We start from the raw sequence: 21,919 nt of genomic DNA, 5'->3' as shown, positions 1-21,919 counted from the left end.
ACCCCCGAGGGGTCTTCTGCGGAGGCGCGGGCGCAGACGAGCCTGTGCCCCTCCCGGGGCCGCGTGACGGGAGGCGCCGCGCTGGGGGTGGCGGCGCAGGCACTTGCTTAGGCCCCTGCCCTGGGCCCTTCGCGCCGCGAGGGGGCGGGGCCACTGCGGCGCTGAGGCGATGGGAGGCGGCGGGGTCGGGCTGCGTCTGGCGCTGTTCGGGGCGCGCCTGGCAGCGACTGCGAGTGCGGGGCAGGGCGGCTCGAGACCCGGCCTCAGGAGCCTCTCCGCAAAGGTGAGAGGCAGGCGGCTGCCGCCCTCGGGGTGCGGGAGGGCGGCTGACCTGGGGAGCTCCCCAGAGATAATGGGGCCAGCGAGCCGCGATCCAGGGGCTGGGCAGACGGGAGTCCCTCGGGGGGTGGGCAGAGAAAAGCCCGCTAGGAGCAGGAGTCCTGGTCTTCTCCCCTAAGTTCAGCCTAACGCAAGTCCCGCTCTCTGGGGACCCTGTTCCAGATGTTACTTGTGCTGGATGCGGATGCTTCCTAGTGGGATCGTCCCTCTTCTTCCTTCCGTGCTGTGAAAGAGCCAGCTGCCTGGGTACTGACATGCCGTCATTAGGGTTCAGAGCCAACGCTGCTGAGATAAATATGGCAGGTCACATCCGCCCGGGCTTTTGTTTCATGGTGTCTGCAGAGTTGGGTGCCTACCTCTGTGTAGTAGTGTTTTGTGATTTTCTTTGCCTTTACAAGGATTTGATGCTTAATTTGTTGTGTTTTTTTTAATGAAAATTTTAATTGTGGAGCACAAAATGTAGCTACCGTGAAAAAAAGACTTTCCAGTCGCAGCATCGCAAATTTGCTTCATTTGTTTCCTGCTAAAGGGCCAGGTTATGTGGGTAAGGGGGTGACTTTCCGGGGGGGTCAGATGGGTATGAGCCCCTGAAGGCAGGCAAGAATGACTTGGGGTGAAGGGTGAACAACAGCCTCTCAAAATGTTGCATAATCTGTTTTGAGCAGTTCTAATCCTTGCTGTTTGTATAATGTGCCAGGTGTGATTCACACTGAAACAAATAATTAATTTAAAACTTTCTCCCAACACTTGGCACTTAATTTAACTAAATATTCAAGGGAACATGGTGGGAGATAAGGGACTCAAATGCGCTTTTAAAATCCTCCCAAACTAAGCAACTAAGAAATTATTATTCTAATCCTTATGTGCTTGATTACCCATCAAAAAACTTTTCCTGCTGGACTGACTGAAAGCTAATGATCTGTCAGTGTGAGAAGCAACTTTGGTTCTTCATATCTGTCAACATGTGAATGGGTGGGTTATGTGGATTTGGTGCTGGGAAGCACAGGATTTATAATCAGGAGATTTGGGTTTTATTTCTAGCTCTGACACAAATACACAATTTGACCTTGAGCAGATCACTTGACCTGTCAGAACTTCAGATTATCCATTTTTAAAGTGGGAGTAATACCTAACTCCTAGGGTTGCACAGAAGTGTAATTCACTCATATTTGCGGCCCTGCCTTGGAAGACTCTAAATAAGTGAAAATTATCTTGTGCAGGTTGTCTGAATGTGATTTTCTTGGGCAAACCAGTTGATGGAGCTTTCAGGCTGTGCCCAGTTTATCCATCTAAACCTTGATTGCCCCAGATGCTCTTCACACCCAGCCTGGCCATCCCATCTCCTAATTCCTTTGAATGCAGAGTCCTTTAAAAGCCACTGCATGAAAAAAAATGTACCAAGTATGCATTAGACAGAATGGTATTCCTTTGATTTAGCAGATTTACTAAAGTTGGGATGCTCCCTGGGCCTAGAAGCCAGGATCCTGAGTAGGAGTATGGTAATTCTTTAGGCATTATCCTGGGGGTAGTTGAATTAGTTCTTTATCTAGTATTGCTAATAAACTAAACTGTATCTTTAAATGTTCATCTAAATGTGGGTTATTGCTGGTTATGTACTGTATGACTTTTAAACCAACTTTTGTACTTTCACATAATTTAAGCACTATACCCAGATGTACAGACACTCTTTTCTTAACCTTTGTATTATATAATTTTAACATTAGCTTTAATAAAAAAAATTAAATCTGTTTCAGTCTTGGATCTACCTCCTCTTCTCTCAGAAGATATGATTATTTACATCCCCTGCATTTCAATCTCTATAAAGCATAGACAGTCTGACATCAAGTAATAGTAATACATAATTCTGCATATATGATTATCTAATAGCCGCCTCCATAGCCCTCAGAACATATTTTATTATAAAGATCTTTGATACAGGATAATGGATGCTTTGGCATCAGACTCCTCTCTTTCTTTCCTGGACTGCTTTCAAATAAAGCTATTATTTTTTAACTAGCTTAGGGCCCATCATATGACAGAATATAATCAGTAAATCGTGGGTCAGTTTTGTATGCTAAGTCTTATGTTTACATTTCAGTGTCCATACTCTGTTTGTTTCTGTTGTACCTTTCCACCTCTTCAGTGGGTTTGCACTGTGCTTCATTGTGTGTTACCACAGATACAGACCTGTGAGCATGTTTCTAGAGCAGGGGTCAGCAACCTTCAGAAGTGGTGTGCCAAGTCTTCATCTATTCACTCTAATTTAAGTTAATTAAATTTAATTTAATTACGTGCCAGTAATACATTTTAACATTTTTCGATGGACTCTTTCTGTAAGTCTATAATATATAACTAAACTATTGTTGCATGTAAAGTAAATAAGGTTTTAAAAATGTTTAAGAAGTTTCATTTAAAATTAAATTAAAATGCAGAGCCCTTTGTACTGGTAGCCAGGACCCGGGCAGTGTGAGTGCCACTGAAAATCAGCTTGTGTGCCACCTTTGGCACCCGTGCCATAGGTTGCCTACCCCTGTTCTAGAGCCTTGCACCGCCTTAAAGTTGTCTTAAAATAAATCAGCATGTGCTCAGTATACTGCTTTTTACTAAACTTTTTAAGTCAGTGGCAGGTGCATGTATATATGGAACCAGAACGCAGAACTTGGCTTTTACCACCATTATTTCTAAGCAAAATTTCTTCAGTGTCAAAAGAGCCGGTGTGCACTAAGGACCAGGCCGGTGGCAAACAAAATAAATCTATTAAAATCTGATGATCAGCTCTGAAATGAGTGGATGGACTCTCCGTTACTCCAGTGGGGTTTGGATAAGGCCTCAAGAAAGCAACTGAAATGTCTTAAGTGGTTCTAAAAAGTCAGAACACAAAAATCTCCAAGGAAACAAAACAATTTTACCTCCTGGCTGACTATAAACATGATAAATTTCAGGCCAGAGACTATCTGAACATGCTTTAAAACAGGCTTAAAGGGAAATTCTAATCAATAAATGTTCTTATAGCAACGCTAATATATATGTTTGTGGAACATTAATTTTATATTAAAGCAAGGGACATATTTTTGTTAGTCTCTAAGGTGCCACAAGTACTCCCATATTTTATAAGAAAGGCTAGATAGACTAAATTGAAATGTTAGTTTTTGGATATTTAAAACTTGTCTGTTAGAATGGGTGAATCTTGTTGAAAACAATTGTTTAATCAGTTGCATTAACTAGATCTGTACAGAGTGCTCTTTTTATCCTCACCGTTAGTGAATGTGTGTTATATTTGGCTTCTTGGAGTTAATTACTAGGTTACAGTAATATGTATATTTCATATTTAAATGATGCATGTGTATTTATCATAACTTTCTGTTCCAATATCATTCAGTAATAAGGAACAATCTTAAAATCTTTCTGCTGCTTAATTAGAATTAATTGAATTAACTTCTGATTTGGCATGCAGCACCATCTAGTGGTGAAGTGGTAACTTTATATTTATAATAAAGGTATGTACAAAGATCCAGCATTTATACACATACACAGTAGACTATATTTTCAAAAAAAGTTCACATCAGCATTGCCAAATGAGTGTATAATTAAGTGTGAGAACATAGCAGGTAAGCTATACATGGTCTGGCACTTCTAGAATGAAGTATCTACACACTTTAAAACCATCAAACTTAAAGTTAAACAGATGCTTAAGTACCTTGCTGAGTCCGAGGGCTTGTCTACATCAGAAAGTTGCAGCGCTGGTGAGGGAGTTACAGCGCTGCAACTTTGAAGGTGTACACATCTGCAGGGCATCACCAGCGCTGCAACTCCCTGTTTGCAGCGCTGGCCGTACTCCCGTTTTGTCTCGGGTGTAGAGGATCCAGCGCTGTAATCCAATGTAGACACTTACCAGCGCTTTTCTTGACCTCCGTGGAAGGAGGAAGCCTCTGGTAATCAAGCTGGTCTCCTTTCCCGGTTTGCTCTCTCGTTCCCGGAGCCCCGAGCAAGCAGGTCTCCTTCCCTGCGGTTTGCAGGGGGGTTCGGGGAACGCGAGAGCAAACCGCGGCGAAGCTGGTCTCCTTTCCCGGTTTGCTCTCTCGTTCCCGGAACCCCGAGCAAGCAGGTCTCCTTCCCTGCGGTTTGCAGGGTGGTTCGGGGAACGCGAGAGCAAACCGCGGCGAAGCTGGTCTCCTTTCCCGGTTTGCTCTCGCGTTCCCGGAACCCCCCTTGAAGCCGCCCAACAGCGCTGCAGTGTGGCCACATCTAACACCACTTGCAGCGCTGGTTGCTGTAAGTGTGGCCACTGCAGCGCTGGCCCTATACAGCTGTACTAATACAGCTGTAACAACCAGCGCTGCAAAATTTTAGATGTAGACATGGCCTGAGCCTTTTAGTGGGAGCTCTATTTAGTTGTTACTTCTGATTTGTAATGGTATGAGAGCGGGCCATGCTTCATATCCTTATACAGAACTCCTCGGTGCTGTCTGTGAAGTGCCTTGTGCAAATTGGGATAGCACATATCCTTAGTGCCGGATTGGCATTGAAAAGAAAAACAGAGAGAAACTTTTTTATAAATAGTTACTGAATTCAAATAATAACAATTTTGCTTTTTGTTTTTTAAACTTTCTTCTTAGGAAATACAGGGTACAATAATTATACATAATACACAGTGATTTCTGGTATAATCTGTGCTTTTCTAACTTAAATTTGGCCATGCTTAGTATTTTTCAGGTGATATTCCCTTTTTAACTTCAACTAATTACTGTACATTACATTTAACTTTAAGATTTAAATGAGGGAAAATGGCAAAATAGGATTGTCATCTAATATTTCAAGCTTCACAGTATCTGGATAATTCACATAGGCCTAGTATAAATGAAAGTAATAATACTACTGGACAAAGGTATTCTTGAGTCCCTATTTCATCCCAGCAAAAGAGTAAAAAATTCTTATATGCAAGCACATAAGCAAAATTAGTTCACCAAAATAGTTATGTTTCATGGCTCAGTTAACTGGCAAGTGATGGTGTTCTGTTAAATTATAAAGTGGAACAAAACCGCATAGTAAATTTTCCACTTCTGTTGTCCTGAAGGATTATATTTTTGAAATACATAAATCATAATTTCAGCACATAATTTTCTTGTTGTGTAAAGAAATGAGAGGACATTAACCCTAGTTCTGGAATGTATTTTTTTCTTTATAGTCTTCACAGTCTCACTGGTTGACAACAGAGGAAAGGACCCAAGTTTTACTTGAGCTCAAAGCTTCAGGATGGTCTGAGTTGGGAGAGAGAGATGCCATCTACAAAGAGTTCAATTTCAAAACTTTTAATCAGGTAACTATTGCTATATATTATCCTAATATAAAAGGAAATATAATTATCCTGGTTTGTATTGTGTTCCTAGTGAAGGGATGTTCACATCCACAAATCTAGGAGTATTTGGGACCAAATCCTGTTTGCTTTCCTCATGTCAGTAGTGTCGCTGAAGTTATCGGGCCAGATTCTAATCTCAGTTACCCGGGGTAATTCATTGACTTTATTGGCATTGTTTGACGGTAAGGCAAGCAGAATTTTGCTCTTGATATCTTTGTTATTACTAGCACTCCTAACTTAATGATAAAAATATTTGGCTATCAAGAACTTTACTAAGGTGAGTAAAAATGAAAGTACAGATATTTACCAAGCCAAACTTGGGGAAAAAATGTGAACAGAAGTGTCATAAAACTCACCTTTTATACTGGAAGGGAGAGTTATGGTACTGTCTTGAATGAATTGCAGTAGACACTCTGTGAGGCTGCCTTTTGTAGATTATATACCCTGTTGGGCTTGAATTTTAAGTCAAAATCCTGGGCCATGCCGTGTCATCAATTTTAAAGAATTTTTAAATTTGAAATCCAAGATGAAACCTGCTTTGAAAATTGTTGGCATCGTATGACCAACTATTATTTAATATATTTTCTTAAGATAAGATTGTCAACTAGATTCTTGCTACCATATCTCAATTCGGAAAGAAAATTTGATTTCTGATTAATCAAGTGAGACACGTACAAAAAGAGACAAGTTAGAAGAGGAAAAATTAGCTGTATTGTGGCCCTGCTAAATAAGACAAGAATTAGTTATAACATACCCTTCCCATTTCAGTGCCATTAAACTTGCGTTTATTTGGAGAAAATGGATTCTTTTCAGTTATGTCTTATTTAATTTTCTCATTGCTCTTTTTTAAAACCTGGCCTTACTGATATTTATTACACCTTTTATATAAGTGACCTATTTATATTCTAGCTTGGATCTTCTTACGCAGATTTAGGGTCACATTATCAAAAGCCTTACATATGACTCTGCAATTGTGCACGTTTGTGTGTAGGTGTCCACCCAATGTTTTTGAAAAATTGCCACTAAATGTGTGTGTTTAGGTCTCTTAGTCCTCTTCTCCTCATTTCTATTGCTCAGGTACAGTCAATTTAACAATCCTCTGTTCTGATCAAAATACTAGTAGATTGTTATATAATAATGATTAGCTGTGAAAGATCAGCTATTCCAGGGTTTCTTAAACATGGGTCGCTTCTTGTGTAGGGAAAGCCCCTGGCGGGCCTTTCCGGTGTGTTTATCTGCCTCGTCCACGGGTCCAGCCGATCGCGGCTCTCAGTGACCATGGATCAGTGCTCCGTGCCAATGGGAGCTGCTGGAAGTGGCGGCCAGTAAGTCCGTTGGCCCGCGCGACTTCCAGCAGCTCCCATTGGCTTGGAGCAGCGATCTGCGGCCACTGGGAGTCGCAATTGGCCAGACCCGCAGACGGGGCAGGTAAACACACCGGCCTGGCCTGCCAGGGGCTTTCTCTACACAAGCGGCGACCCCTGTTTGAGAAACTCTGAGCTATTCTTACAGTTTTAGGCAGATGATAACCTACGTGTGGAATGAAGATAATTCCCAGTTCCTACTTTATTTTTGAAAGGGCTATGCTCTCCCAGAGGTGAAGGGTAAGATTACATTTTTTTAAAGATGCCATATTCCTCTGAAGATCTCTTCTCCTCCTTCCCCCCTCCCAACCCCCGTCCCATCCACACCACACTGGATTTGCAGTGTAATACTATCTACATTTGTAGACTGAAGCATATATAATGTGCTGTTTGTTCTCGTGGCCATAATATAATCCAGACAAAGGTCTTTAGGAGACCCTGTATGGTGAAATGTGAAAATGACAATTTGCAGTGCCCATTCTTTTTAATATTTCACATTAGAGAGAACATAGAATAAAATATGTGTGAGGTAGGGAGAAAAGAGCAGCATCGCTACAATACAGAGCAAGAGCAGGTACAGAACTGCACGTGTGGAGCCTTGAGTACATATTTTCTGGATTGCACTTTAAACCTGGGAGTTAATAATAGAACAAAATAAACAACTTCAAACGAAACAAATTATGAGGCAATGAAGGAGGTGAAAACTACGAGGTGGAGTTTACATGAGATCTGGATGGGAGAACTGGAGAGCCAAGGACACAGGGATAACTACTCCTCTGCATCAAACTGTAGGTGCTGAGTTTACAGCTTTCACACTGGGGGCACTTTTGAAAGTGTCCATGCGACGGTGTAATTGGAGAGCTTGTTGGCTCAGCGTAGCTGGAAATGCTTTTTTTAAATTAGCGTAAAGTAGCCTTGTATATTGCAAATAAGTGAAATAAATCATTTCTGCAGTTCATCTTTAGGCAATGGATCTGAAGACTATATACCAAAGAGATGAAAGCAAACACAGCCCTGTAATAGAAATCTGGAGAACCCAGCAGCTTAGATCAGTGAAGAAATCAGAAGGAGAATTAAATAGTTGATTTTTTTAAGGCTTTATCCTTGAAATGGTATCGGGTAGAAATTAGTCAGGTATTCATAAAGTTGCATGTCTGGGAGAGAGACATGACGAGGATGCTAGAGTGGAAAGTCAAAATATATTTCAATTTACACCATAGGTTATACTAAGCCTAAAGCTAATAGTATTTTTTTTTCTGGGTTCGGAATTGGCTAGGTCTCACCCTATCAAATATATCATTCTAAAATGTCTCTTCCAGTTGGGTGGAAGATATTGGTGGATGCTGAGTGTGCCCCCATTCCTGCTTGACCCTTAAAAGTATTAGATGAAAAGGGCTACGCAGGAGCTATTATTACTCTGAATGATTGGAAATTGGCTTAAGAATTCAAAACTTCTGGCACTTTCAGCTGTGTGTACCACTGGGTAAACTAACAGGGGCCAAAGTGTCTACACTGCTTTCATTGTGGTCAAGGGGGTTACATGCATCTATATAAGGGCAGAATTTTGCCCTTAAGCATTTAGAAAATTGGGGCAGCTGTGGTGATGTAACATCGCCATTTGAAATTTCAGGCTGAAGAACAAGTTGGTGATCTCTTAGCCTTGGAGAATGGCTTAAGGTGGAATTTGGCTAGAGAATGCATGAATGTTTGCAGAGAGCAAATGTTTGTCTCCTGGGAAGGTGGCGCTGAAGATAAACTGAACTGCTATATTTTAATTAATCTACCAATGCTTACATTTACTTATGTCCCCATACAACATTTACTTATTAATTGGTATGTCTCAAAAGCAGATCAAGAAAACAGAAGTGCCAAAAATGGAGCTAGCTACCTGCTTTGTAGAGTTTTGCAGTCAATATGCTGTCCTTTAATACACATGGACTTTTAGGGGTAACTTCTTGTATTTAATAAATCTTCTGTTTACGGAACTTAGTTCTGTATATTAGTTCTAGAATATTTAGTAAAAGTCAGCCAGCCAAGAAATACAATTTCCTATATGATCTCCATCCTGCCCTTTTACAGATGGCATAAAATCAGGTGTGTGTTTAAACCTCCCCCCCTCAAAAAAAACAAACCCTGAGCAGTTGAACTGACATGAAAGGTATTTCAGATTTATGTTTTGCAGATGATATGAGTATGATTAATGTATTCATTGTTTCTTTATTGCTTCCCACAGATAATGTGCATGATGCATGGAAAATTCTGTGGCTTTAAAATCTATGCCAGGTTTACAAAGACTATGTATGTCAACAGATGTTAAGAATATAAACAGAGTTTTTATTATAAAGTCGCTCAAATGCGTAGACATGAACTTGGTTTATGTATATTATTTTCAGTATGAGGGAGAATGAAATGAAACTTCTGTGAAATGAGAAAGTTATTTAGATTCCTAAAGCTTTCAGACTGAGATTAACTTGCTTAAAAGCTATCAGAAATTACGCTTCTGGCTTGGGAAATTATTTTATTACAGGACTTCACGTGAAACCGCTGGTGGTGGTTGTTTTTTTTGAAGATAAATTTTACAAAAATGGGCTTTAGAAAATGAGTTGGAAAACAGTTTGAAATGTTCCTAAAATAAGTCAGTGAATGTACTTCCTGTTGTCAGTCCTTTTCTCTGCTATAACTGCCATTGCATGCTACTCGTGATGTCCTAGTTTGAAAAAAATATTGATGTACATAGTGTCCTCCACCCAACCCTACCCAGAAAGAAAAGCATCTGGTATCCATTGCAGCTTGTTCCCCGTCCCTCATTTGGGCAGCTTCTATGATTGAAATGTTAATTTCCACTTCCTCCTCATAACCATATTATCATCATTGCTGTTCACTCCATTCCCTATCAGCTGGGGGGACTGAGGCATAGGAAAATCATGGTACCTGATCACTTCAAACTCATCCACAGTAAATCACAGAATCCTGTAATAGCTCCCGAAGAAGACTAGCCATCATACATGGTCCCATCTTCACTGGAGACAACCATCAGTACAGCCTGATATTGATGCATCCTGCCATGTTCACAGAGATTTTTTTATTTTTTTATTTTTTTACAATTAGAGCTTCTGTTTTGACTGAGAAGACAACAAACACAAGTAGGGTGACCAAACGTCCTGTTTTGGCCAGGACAGTTCCCGCTTTTAAGCCCTGTCCTAGATGTCCCGACTTTCTTGGCAAAACTGGCCATTTGTCCCATTTGCTTTTGCCAACTTATCAGTTGGCAAGACCAAATGGGACAAATGCCCGGATTGCCAAAAAAGTGAGGGGTTCCCTCCTCCATCCCAAGGGAGTGTGGAGGATCTTTGGGGGAGGTGAATGATGACACCAGACGCTGGGCCTTGGGCTGTTAGATCTTCGCCACAGGGAGAAGGGGGGGCCTTGGGCAAGCCTGTGCAGTGTCCCATTTTCCCATGGGAAATATGGTCACCCTAAACACTGTTGTCATTGTCTGTTTTCCCATTGCATCATTCCTCCGTTCTACTGCCCTATATTTGTGTGAACTGGCAGGCTACAGATGTTTGAGACTATTGCCTTTTAAAATGGGTCTGTGGAGAGAGATAGCGGAGGAAAAAGAAAAAAAGTAATCTGTGCTTTCAAGCCACTTTGTATTACATAAAAGAAACATGTTTTAAAGGCTCTTAATTTCTATTCCCAAGTGATAGATATGGAAACAAAATGCCTATTCTCACTGATAAAGCAACCAATCCATTTCAATTTGCCAAAGCAAAAGTCTGAGTGAATGAGAGTTACAAAAATACTGTCACAACTTCAGGAGCCTGACTAGCAATGTTTGCTAATACATTTTTTTTTCTTCATTTACTGAAATCTCTGGCAAAAAGAAAAAGTTGAAAAATTTGTAGTCTAGAGCAGAGATCTCCAAATGGTGGGGCGTGCCCCCCTAGGGGGGCACGAAGGAACATTTGGGGAGGTGCAGCAGGGCCTGGGTCAGCCCCCATGGGGGGTGGGAAGGAAGTGTTACCTAGCCCTGCTCCATCCCAGGCTTCTGCCCTCAGCCCTACCCCCAGCGTTGGCCCTTGCCCACGACCCAACTGGAGCTTCTGCTCCTGGCCCTACTCCCACCCCTGGCCCCCGACTGCGTCTTCAGCCCCGCCTCCAGCCTTGGCCCCTGACCATGGCTCTGTTTCTAGCCCCAGACCTGCCCCCAGCTGCAGCCCCAGCCTTGGCCCCCTTACCCTTGTTCATGCCCTCCCCCTCCCCCTCCACAACCCTGCTCCTGGCCCCAGCTCTCGCGGGAGCGAGGCGCAGACGGGTAAAGGAGAGGCATGACTTTGAAAAGTTTGGGGACCCCTGGTCTAGAGAAAATAGAATTGTCACCAAGCTGTTCAAAACTTTGAGGTTCCTGGTCTGTTATAATTTGGCCTACAAATTTACCCTTTTTGTAAGCTCAGCTGTAAAAAATATGTGAAAATTAATAAGATGTCGCAATCACCAGGCAAGAGAGAGGTACCCAGATGATATGTCCATCATTTGGGATGAAACAGACTTCAACAGCAGCTTCAGCCAATCTTAACTAATGTCTTTTCTTTTCCCTGACGGGACAGTTTTTACCATCTTTGGTACCATCTGTCAAACAACTTGGTATTTTTCCCAAAAACTCTCTCCTGCTAAAAGGAAAGGGAAAAGGGATTGTTCTTGTTAAAATGAAAGCCTTATTTAATACTTAATATTTCAAATGCTTTAACTGTTTTTCCTTTTTATCTTTAATAAAAAGATAATCTTTTTTAATGGTGTTTACGCCATGGTACTAAGCGGACTGAGGTCTCTGTATGCCAAACCCCAAGCTTTGTTTCCAACTGTTCAGTATTGGACAATGACTGGTTTTATACAGAGGGATTCCATCAAAATTAATAAAACATGTTCTACATAACTCTAAATTCTTGAAGAATCCCTGTCGACTATAGTGCAGAAAGATGAGTCACTTCTATCTGAAAATGTTTTCCCTAATGCTTTTAGAAGGAACACCTAAAATTACTACTATTGAAAGAAAAAGAGGAAAAGTTGTTTCTGGTTTGTTTGCATAGGGCATGTCTATACAGCAACTAGACACCCACAGCTGGCCCGTGCCAGCCGACTTTTGCTCATGGGGCTCAGGCTGCAGGGCAGTTTCATTGCTGAGTAGACTTCAAGGCTTGGGCTGGAGCCTGGGCTCTAGAACCCTGTGGGGTGGAAAAGTCCCAGAGCTTGGGCTGTAACCTGAGCCCACAAGTCTATACTGCATTTAAATAGCTCTGTGAGCCTGGGTTGACTGGCACGGGTCAGCCACGGGTGTCCAGTTGTTGTGTAGACATACCCTTTGGGTTCAGCCAGTTTCACGCTTACCCTGTATAGTCAATCAGTTTCCTCTATTTGTGTGGGTCAATCCAATAGCAACAGGGAAGAGAGAAACATTTAGAACAATAGGAAAATGTGATTATAAAACCAAAAAATTTGGCAGGGACGCTGAGGTTTAATATCTGTGACTACTTCAAAGAATTTTTTAAAAATGAATACATTTAATCTTTTATCCATCACACTGTTTCTAGCTAGGTGAAGTGTGTATGCTTGTGTACAAGAGTTCAGTGACTGAACCTTTATTATTAAGGTTAAGATTCTGTTATGGGGATCTTTAGTAAAAGTCAGGGACAGTTTGTGGGCAATTAACAAAAATTCACAGAAGCCCATGACCTCTCCCTGGTGGGGGGCAGGGAGGGGACTAATAGTTGGAGCGCTGTTGGGCGCTGAGCTTCCACAGCTGCACCAGCCCCACTGCTGCTCCTGTTGGGCTGACTTCTGCAGCTCCAGCCCTGGGCGGGCTGACCCAACCCTGTCCACCACTTCGGCCCTGGGGCCGACTGCCAGCTGTTGCAATGGTGGTCCCTGCTCCGGCGGCCCTGCGACTGACTGCTGGCCATTGCTATGTGGCCCGTTGCTATGGCGGCCCCTGCTCCTGTGACTCCAGGGCTGACTGCCAGCCATTGTTATCGTGGCCACTGCTCCGGTGGCTTTGGGGGCTGCTGCTCTGGTGGCCTTGGGGCTGCCCCTTCAGAAGAAGTCGCAGAGGTCCCGGAAAGTCACAGAATCCATGACCTCTATGACAGAATCGTACCCTTATTTATTGTATAAAGTAGCAGATGGTTATATCCCATCTTAAAAGTCTGATTTTTTTTTAATTGTTTAAAATATCTTTTGCATTCAGGTGACAAGAACCTGTTTAAGTTAAAAGATAAAACTCTGACTGGAGAAAATAGCAGGGAGACTGCCTGCTGTGTTTGGGCTCATGGATCCTGAGAATCGTAGCAAATCTTGTCTCTCTTTGATTATTTGTTTAAAGGACACTTGCACAGCTTCTGAAGAATTATTTCAGAAAAAAATAAATCATTGTAGCTCTTGCATTAAATTGTGATACTTCCCAACTCTCCTTCTCCAAACCAGTAATAGCACCCAAAACTCAGAAAGCAGAGTTTCTGCTTTGTATGTCCTCTCTGTATTTCCAGCTACTTTGCTTTAACTGTGCTAGGGCATATTTATTTTTGTCCTCTCTCATGGATGGTCCCTGTTATCAGTATATCAAAACTAACTTGCTGGCTAGGCGATTTATGATCTTTATATAGTTTAATCTTCTTACTTGGTGACAATCCCTTGGTGCTAGTCCTTTCTATAGGTACCTTCACCTTGATTAATGACCAAGAAGATCTTCACAAATGTACCAAATCCTATGGAACTGGGATACAGGGAACACATCCTTAATGAATTAGTGCTCTTTTAGTTGCTGTAATCACTTACTTAATTTAGCTTAACTCACTTTGTAATAATACTGAATACTCCTAAACTTAATCTGTGTTGATACTTCCTTTTTTTCAGTTTCTCGGCACATTGCTTTGTCTTCTCTGTTGATCACAGGTTGGAAAATTTGTTTTTATGTGCATAGCCAGAGTATTTCATAGCTGTTTTACGAACTTAATATTTTGGCTGTTTGGCTGAAATATGTCTGCACCATTTATGTATTGAAAACATAAACCTACAATCTGCAGAGGTAACTTGAATTTTATGTAAAATATTCACTTGTGGACCGTATCTCCAGCTTTTTATATGCCACAGTGGTCTTATCCCCCTTCCCTATTGTCTGTTAGTGAGGTCATTTTCAGTCCTCTGAGAAATTTTATTCCCAGCCAGATGCAGCCCATATATTAAAAGTAGCACCTGTGACTAATATCACAACAGCTTACCATAAATTTACATGGTAACTAGGATTATGTCTGTCAAGACTGTTAAAAAATGTCTAGATTTAATTTGATTTCAAGTATTGAAGGAGCTCTCTAACATTTTGCGTCATAACTATATTTTAAAAGTTAAAATCACTCCATTGTTAAGTTTTATAGCACTCCCATTGCCCATTAAGTTGATTTGTTAAATGGAGGTCAGAGTAAAGCAACTTGGCTACATTAGGATCGGAAACCAACCCATTTGTGACAAATTTAGTCCTCACGTGTGAATCTTCTCAAAACCTCAGCCCTGATTGGTTTCAGGTGTAGCTTATGTCAGTTGTGTTTAACCTCAAAGAATGAGCAACATGAGTCCATTATTGTCAGTTTTGCTTATCAAAAGACAAACCAATTTTCATTTATTTGGTGGGTTAACTATTTGCCCCTCTGTTTGACTTTTGCATTAGATTGCCTCTTGGATGAAAATAATTGGTTTTGTATCCACCTAGGTAGGTGCTGTTTTTCTTATAGTGTTTCCTAGACTGCTTAATTTCCCATTATTCTTTGAGCCCTCTCTCATATACTATGATTTGTACACCTGCAAAATTATGAAAGTATTTCTGTTGTTTGCTAATGTCCTTGCATTTATGAATACAATAACTGATTTGCTATAAATCAAAATTATTTGAGTGGGTTTACAGAGTAGAGAAAATCTTTATATTTGAAAATAAATTTTGGCCTATCTGTCTGTCTGTCTGTTTTTCCTTATTAGAAACTGACAGTAAAATTTTCAGGCCTCATGAACATTAATTCAGGTCAAAATACGTGAGAGTGAGCTGGTTCAAAACATAGTTTAGTAAAAATATATTTTTATACAATCACACCTTCCTTATGGTTATACTTGTGAATGGCTTAGTAAATAACCCTCTTGCCTTTGCGTCAGAAGGTTATAGGGTCAAGTTCCAGCTGTGGGACTGGACACATTCCACCTACCCATATTCTAGTGTGGCACTGGGTCTGAAAAGCTCATGTGCTTGACTTTTGGATGAAAAATAAATGGAGGTTCTCTGGAGATCATTCATCTGAAAATTTATGATTCTTCTGCCCTAGGTTTAAAAAGACAGAGACAACAATGGTGTTCTAGTCAGTGCAGCCTCTTTTCAATAGTACTACCAGTTAACTGACAGAAGTAGTTTTCTTATTGATGAGAAATGCTGCATAATTATACAGAATCTGGTGTGATGTCACTGGTCAGACAGGAGCTACCAGATACAAATTAACTCCTTGTTGCTGGGAGTTCAGAAATATTTTTTGTTTTTTTACTTACTTACTTATTTGTCCTGGACACTGTGCAAAACACAGAGTGAAGGATCTCTCTGCCTCGGTGTTCAGCCTACATTTTTTAAATTACCAACATTTTTTTCTACTTGTAAATAATTGAATCATCATATTTACATTGGCAACTTTTGTCTTTACTTTCACCCCACACACACCCAAATTTAGTCTTGCTGTACCTATCTAACCTGTTTCCTTATTGCAAGGTCTGTGCCCACCTTCAATGGGCGCCAGCTATGCCAGCCTCAACCGGTCACTTCTCCGACAAATACTTTCAAGCTTTCTGTCATGCTGCTCCTTGTGAGTGGAGAAAGCTTAGTAAGAATCTATCAAGCCACCTCTTTATCCTCCAAACTCACCTCTGCTGCAATGCATATGGAAGACTGAAGACCAAGCAGGTGGCAAGCTGTGATCACTGCTAGTCAATGGCTAAGAGCTGTGCCCATTCCACTTAATTGTTTCCCCACCCTCCCACCCTATTACATCTTGTCTTTTAGGTTGCAAGCTCTTTGGGGAATTGGCTATTTGTGCAATGGAGCCTGACCTGTTTGTGGCTGTAGGTATTACTGCAATATTATTATTAATGCCACAGTATTGAAATTTACAATACTATTATATTTAAATGAATCATGATGATATTAAAGATTCAGAACATATCTTTGTGTTTTGCTTTCTTGAGCTGGGAAGAGGTTTTTATGTTTGTATCTATCAGGAGCAGCAGGCCTGACAGGCACAGGTAACAGGTGATATGTAGAAGTTCAAGACTTTTATTCTCCAGGTGCTCTAGAAACAGAAGTTGACATCAATTTGTTATTAGTTAAAACTTAACAGTGACTTAGAATATCAAGGAAATACGAGTTCTAAGTTCTTTCCTTATCTCTTTCTTTCCTTCCATTCTAGGTTAAAAAATAAAATACAAGTAAAGAAAGAATAGTGTATTTCCAAGGGGAGGAGGCTCTTCTACAGTTACTGTGCACGTGCTGCATACCCTTGGAGCAGTTAGACCTGTGTTATCTATTCTAAAGAGCACCAGGAAGTTCTTCTCCTGATCTTTGGTCCACTTTGCAGTTGACACTTCTACCAATGCTTCTCTTAAAAGATTAGTGTAGATTTATGATCACTTAAGTGAAAATTATTATAGTATTTAATTTTCATTCATTAACCTGGAAATATTGTCTCGGAGTTGAATTTGAAATGGCTAAAGATTTTTATAAATATACTTTTTACTTCTCACAAGTATTCATTTAGATTGAAAAAGAAAATGGAAGTGTCACACTGTTGGCTGCTCTATGTCATCCATAACTGCTCTTCTAATGCTTGCTCGTTGCATTTGAAATAAGGGGAAAAATGGTAATGTACACTCTGGAGGCAAGACTTTCCGTCACTCCTGTAAGATACCAAATGCCGGCGTGTTGACTTTGATTTTAACTAAAATTTGGAATCCTCTGAGATTTGTTAACTCAGTGGTGGCAAGTACTGTAACAGTACTGTTTCAGTTGGGGAAATCAGTAAGATTTACATTCTTGCTATTCTCAAGAATATCTTCATTCAGAATCACTTTCACTTTTTCAGTTACAGAAACCTGCTCTCTTGTAGCTTTGTAATGTCATGAGATAACTATTATGAACACAGGGGAACTGGGAAGATACTAATTTCAGTACAGGCAAGTTCTGTCTCCAGTTTGAAAGTGTTTAACCTCTTGCATCCCCTTGCTTTTAAAATGGTGAGCATGACCTTATTAATAACTGTAAATTGCATTCTACAATAATGGCTTCCCCCCCTGCCCCAAGAGTAAAGAAAAGGCATGTTTTGGAATATTATACTCTGCAATTGTAATTAAAAATGGACTCTGGCTGGTAAAAGGTAAAAAGTAAAATAAAAAAAATTACAATGAACCTATTTAAAAATTAACCATTACTTGCCAAAAGCACATCAGACCTACTTAGCGGACATCCGTTAATCCAGCAGTTAGCTGTTTCAGGCTTTAATGCACACTGTTTTACACGTTAACGGTTTTGAAGTTTCAGGCCAAGGTTGACCTTTCACATCTGCTCCTTTCACAGTAGGAATCTCCACTTACTGCTTCCTGTCAGAATGGATTAGAGTGACAAAGTGCAGAGCTTGCGCTGGCTGCAATTTAGTTTTTGATCAGAATTATTTCTTTCACAAACAATCACATTTTGCTAAAATGTTACATCTGCTCTGAAAAACCACTGGCAGACCCACAGTTGATCAGTGTGATGTGAGTATAATTTTTCATTTGTCTTTCATAAAGCTGTAAGCCAGCTCTAAATGTATTTTGGGGACTGCCTCCTCCCCGCCTTCATTTGCCATTTTCTTCCTTTAATTTTTGTTGGGTTGAGATTAAAACTTGCTTACATCTTGAACTAACATGGAGCTGGCTGAATCTATTGAGGGATGTGTATGAAATTGTTTTAGTAAAGCACAGGTTGTTCAGTTAGGAGCCAGGGTTCTAATTTTGGGTCCTGTCATGTGAGGTACTGAGTATGTTTAGGTTGTGGAGGGTTGAGGTTACTCAGCACCTTTTTTTTTTCTCCTGAGAATTGTTCATTGTGGTGCTTCACAAGGAAACATTCTGGCATTGGGATTTTGAGTGGAGAGTAGTAGTTCATTTCATGGACTCGGTGATTTAATCTTGATTGGGATGGTAACAGCAATAGCTATGTAAATGTGAGTTTTGTATTGTTAGAGGAATCTCTATCACCTGGTAGAAGTGGGCATTTGGAGGCAAAACTTGATTAGCTTTACAATCTTTGGTTGGTTACAGTTACATGCAGATTGTAAAGTGTCTAATCTAATAAAAGTGTACAGATGTTAATCTTTCTTACAAAGGACCATATTTCATCTCACTTACATAGGATGCATTTTTTTTTTATGTTATTTAAAAAAATCCCTTGCATGGCTAAAATCAGTTTTCATTATTCATGGACTGCATCTATTTCAAGGATGTATTGATTTGTGAAAGGGGTGGGTGTGTGGGTAGGTGGATGGGGGTGGATTCTACAAAAGGGAAAGAATAATTGTGAGATTAAAAAAAAAAACTGGAATTTCCCCCAATATATTGCATTACACATACTGTCTGGCACTTAGTCATAAATTTGGAGGACACCAAAAGTTTTTCAAGACCGCATAAAATATTGACCATGGGTCGTGTATTCTTATGCAAAATATTGCTAATAAAATTAGTCCACTTTCGTTTTTAATAATCTGTTCTTAATTTGTCACTTTTCTGTTCATTTCTGTATTTCTAGCCCCATTTCACCAGTTGTTCAAAAATCAAGAACAACAAATGAAATAAAATTAAATGTAATTTATACTGATTACATAACTTTTTGCATAAGGAAAATTGGAAATACTATGTAAGAAATACTATGTAACTGTCTAAACAAATCAGGGTTTTTTAAGTCTTATTTTTCTTTTTCTGTCTTCTCGTATTGTCTAGGAAGATGGTCCTTCTCTCCATACTCTTCTTTCAAAGAATGCATCATCACTAGATTTGAAATAAATACATGAAAAACACTTCATACAATTATTCAAATATTACAATTGGGTACAAATTATGAGCTTAACAACCCTGACTCAGGCAAAACTCCCATTGGAGTCATACAGTCTCCTTTCCTGAAGTTTTGTAGAAACTTGCCAAAGGCTTGAGAGAGAACTTGTCTCAGTATGGCTGGATAGTATGGCCAGAGTGCTTTCAGCCACACACAGTGGGACCAAATGACCTACCTGGTTGTACCTGCAGTTCTCCTTTCTCATCTCCCATCAATTTATGTCAGACCTTTTTTCTGCTTTAACATGTTTGAATTATTGACATTGAGATGTGCCTGTGCCGCCAAAAAAAATAATAAATAAAAGATCCCTGATGATGATATGGTTATAGGGCCAACTGCTTCTTCTCTTCATTCATCCTAACAGTAGTAATACCTAGCTCTTACATAGCACTTTTCATCAGCAGATCTCAGAGCGCTTCACAATCTTTAATGTATTTATCCTCACAACACTCTTGTGAGTTAGGGAAGTATTATAAAGTGCGGCTTTTTTATTGTTCTTTGATGTCCTCTTAGGATCAGAATTAGGACATGATTTTCCCTTTATGCTCAGCAGAGACTATATTGGATTTTGAGCTGACATTGCACATGATCTTGGCAACAGACCAAGAAGAACCTTGTATCATTGCTACTGATGTCATCAACTGCATGTCTGGAATGTGGACTGTCTTTTAATGTTCAGAGTGAAATCCTCTGTGTTCTTTGGGAAATGAAAGAAATAATTGGAAAACCAGCAGAATTTTGTTCTTTGTTCCTGATTTTTTTTTTCTGATACAACATAATTTGATAACTAGTGAATTTCCCTTGCATTTCTCCATTTGTTTTGGCCTGGCCTACGCCAAAAATTATGTTCGTTTCTGCTGACATAGCTAACTTCGTCTGGGTAGGTGATGTTTGTATGCCCCTTCTGTCTGTGTAGGCTGTGTCTATAACTACCAGTGTAATGTCTGTAGTATGGACATACCATTGGGCACCAATTCAGGAGAGCATTCCTATTCAAGAAAGCTCTTAAGCATGTGTTGTAAGTCCAACTGAAGTCAATGGGATTTGTATTTAAAGTTGGGTCCTTTCTTAAATTGGGCTTTTACAAACTGCTTATATAGCCATATGTTTTGGTATAGTAATATATGCTCAAACATTTCTAACATCTGAATGGCAGAACATTGTAAAGTATAAAAGATCAGGGTGAGTAAAGTGAGTTAACGGAGCATTCAGGTATATACATTCAAAAGATCCGAACAGGACCCAAAGTGCATTTTATTACTAGTTTGCATAGTGTTTTGTTTCAGGGTTTTATTACAGTACATCAAGTGTTTTTATTTGCTAGACCAAGCATTTATTTTAACAAGTCAAATTATCATTGTCCTTTCAGTTGCACAGCAAAGAGAGTTTATTATTTTAAGTAACTGATTGCTTTAACAGGTGCTCAGTTAATGAGGGTTTCGCTGTATTATTTAATTGTTTTGGTTGGGTGCACACTGCCTGTTCAGTAAATAAAAAAGAAGCCCAATTTCTTTAAGTAGGCATTTCATTTAGTGTAAACCTCTTAGTGAAAACTTTGCTTTTCATTTTTGAGCACAACACACATTAAACCAATATGCTTGGGAAGAGGAAGGTGGAAGTTAGCTGTCTATTCTGGTTGGTAAGTGAGATTTTAATTGAGACGTGGTGCTTCTTGATGATTTTTTCTCTACTGAGCAACTGACATAAAATATCAATAACAATGAAAAATGCAGCTTGGTACAAATTTTCTATGAATCTCGGTAATATTTTAAAATCTGACATGACTTCATTTTTGAAGAAATAATAATATAGTTACAAGGTAGCTCTTGCCCTATGCATTAAATGCAAAATGGAGAAATCCTTCCTATTCCAAATGTTTCTGAGTGAAATTATACATAACAAATAATGCCTTTTTGGAGTGCTTTGTAAGCTTACATGCTTTTAGCATACTGAACTTTGTTTCCAATACTGGTAGTATGGAACTTAATTAACAATAAGTTGGTAAAGTATTAAGTCACAATTTTTTCCTTCATTTTCCTTTTCCTCCTTTGAACAGTGCAAAGTGCACAGTGAATTGCAATACACAGTATTACCTAGACACCAGGTTTGTGATACAAAGCTGAAATTAATTTTCAGGAATTTTGTCTAGGGTCACTAGTAAAAGCCAGGAAGGTAGAGATTGTAAGGTTTGCCTTTACATTTGCCTATTCAGAAAGAATTGTATGTATTAGTTCGAGATTGTTGCAACAGACATCAAAGTTAGATGGCACAATAAAGGAGATTTTCATTGCTGCAAGCTAGTGTGAGTTAGTTACTCCATGTCAAGCTGTGATTTTGTAAATCCAGTCTTCTCAGTTTAGGAATCATACTTACTTTGGACTAGTCTTTATGGGCAAAGATAATTATATATTTGCCTGTGTAAGCAAACTGATACACTTTGTAATAAAGCGTATCAGACCATTTAGTTGTCAGGGCCAGCATGGCTTGTGAAGCAGAGCACTTTCCAATGGAGCATGAAAAGCTTTGAAATTTCTCAGCAACAGCAGAAAGTAGTTTTTGTTGCCACTCTAAAACAATTGTTTGTCTTCAATCCAAGTTTATAAAAATTTGGTTGTAAAGTCTTTTAATTGAATCACAGTGAATAGGGCCTGCACATGATTTCCAGTTGCATTCTGTCACTGTTGCAGTGTAAAATGGGAA

The 21,919-nt window shown here is 39.8% G+C and overlaps 1 protein-coding gene across 2 annotated transcripts in view; it reads left to right on the top strand.

Moving 5' to 3' along the window:
• Nucleotides 1-166: 166 nt before the first annotated feature.
• The window catches only part of PCBD2 (pterin-4 alpha-carbinolamine dehydratase 2), a 34,415-nt gene continuing 12,662 nt past the window's right edge, over nt 167-21,919 (top strand). The window contains exons 1-2 of one of the 2 annotated variants that reach the window (XM_030572283.1): nt 167-283; nt 5,525-5,656. In XM_030572283.1, the coding sequence (XP_030428143.1) occupies nt 170-283; nt 5,525-5,656 (246 nt within the window). In that variant the 5' untranslated portion in view covers nt 167-169. Of the gene's footprint in view, nt 284-5,524; nt 5,657-21,919 lie in introns of those variants that run through there. The other variant, XM_030572284.1, reaches the window with a different exon arrangement.

This window comes from Gopherus evgoodei, chromosome 8, assembly GCF_007399415.2.
Source record: "Gopherus evgoodei ecotype Sinaloan lineage chromosome 8, rGopEvg1_v1.p, whole genome shotgun sequence".
In the NCBI taxonomy this organism is placed as follows: Eukaryota; Metazoa; Chordata; order Testudines; family Testudinidae; genus Gopherus; species Gopherus evgoodei.
Note: the sequence above shows the minus strand (reverse complement) of the source record. Positions and strands in the feature narration are given on the sequence as shown.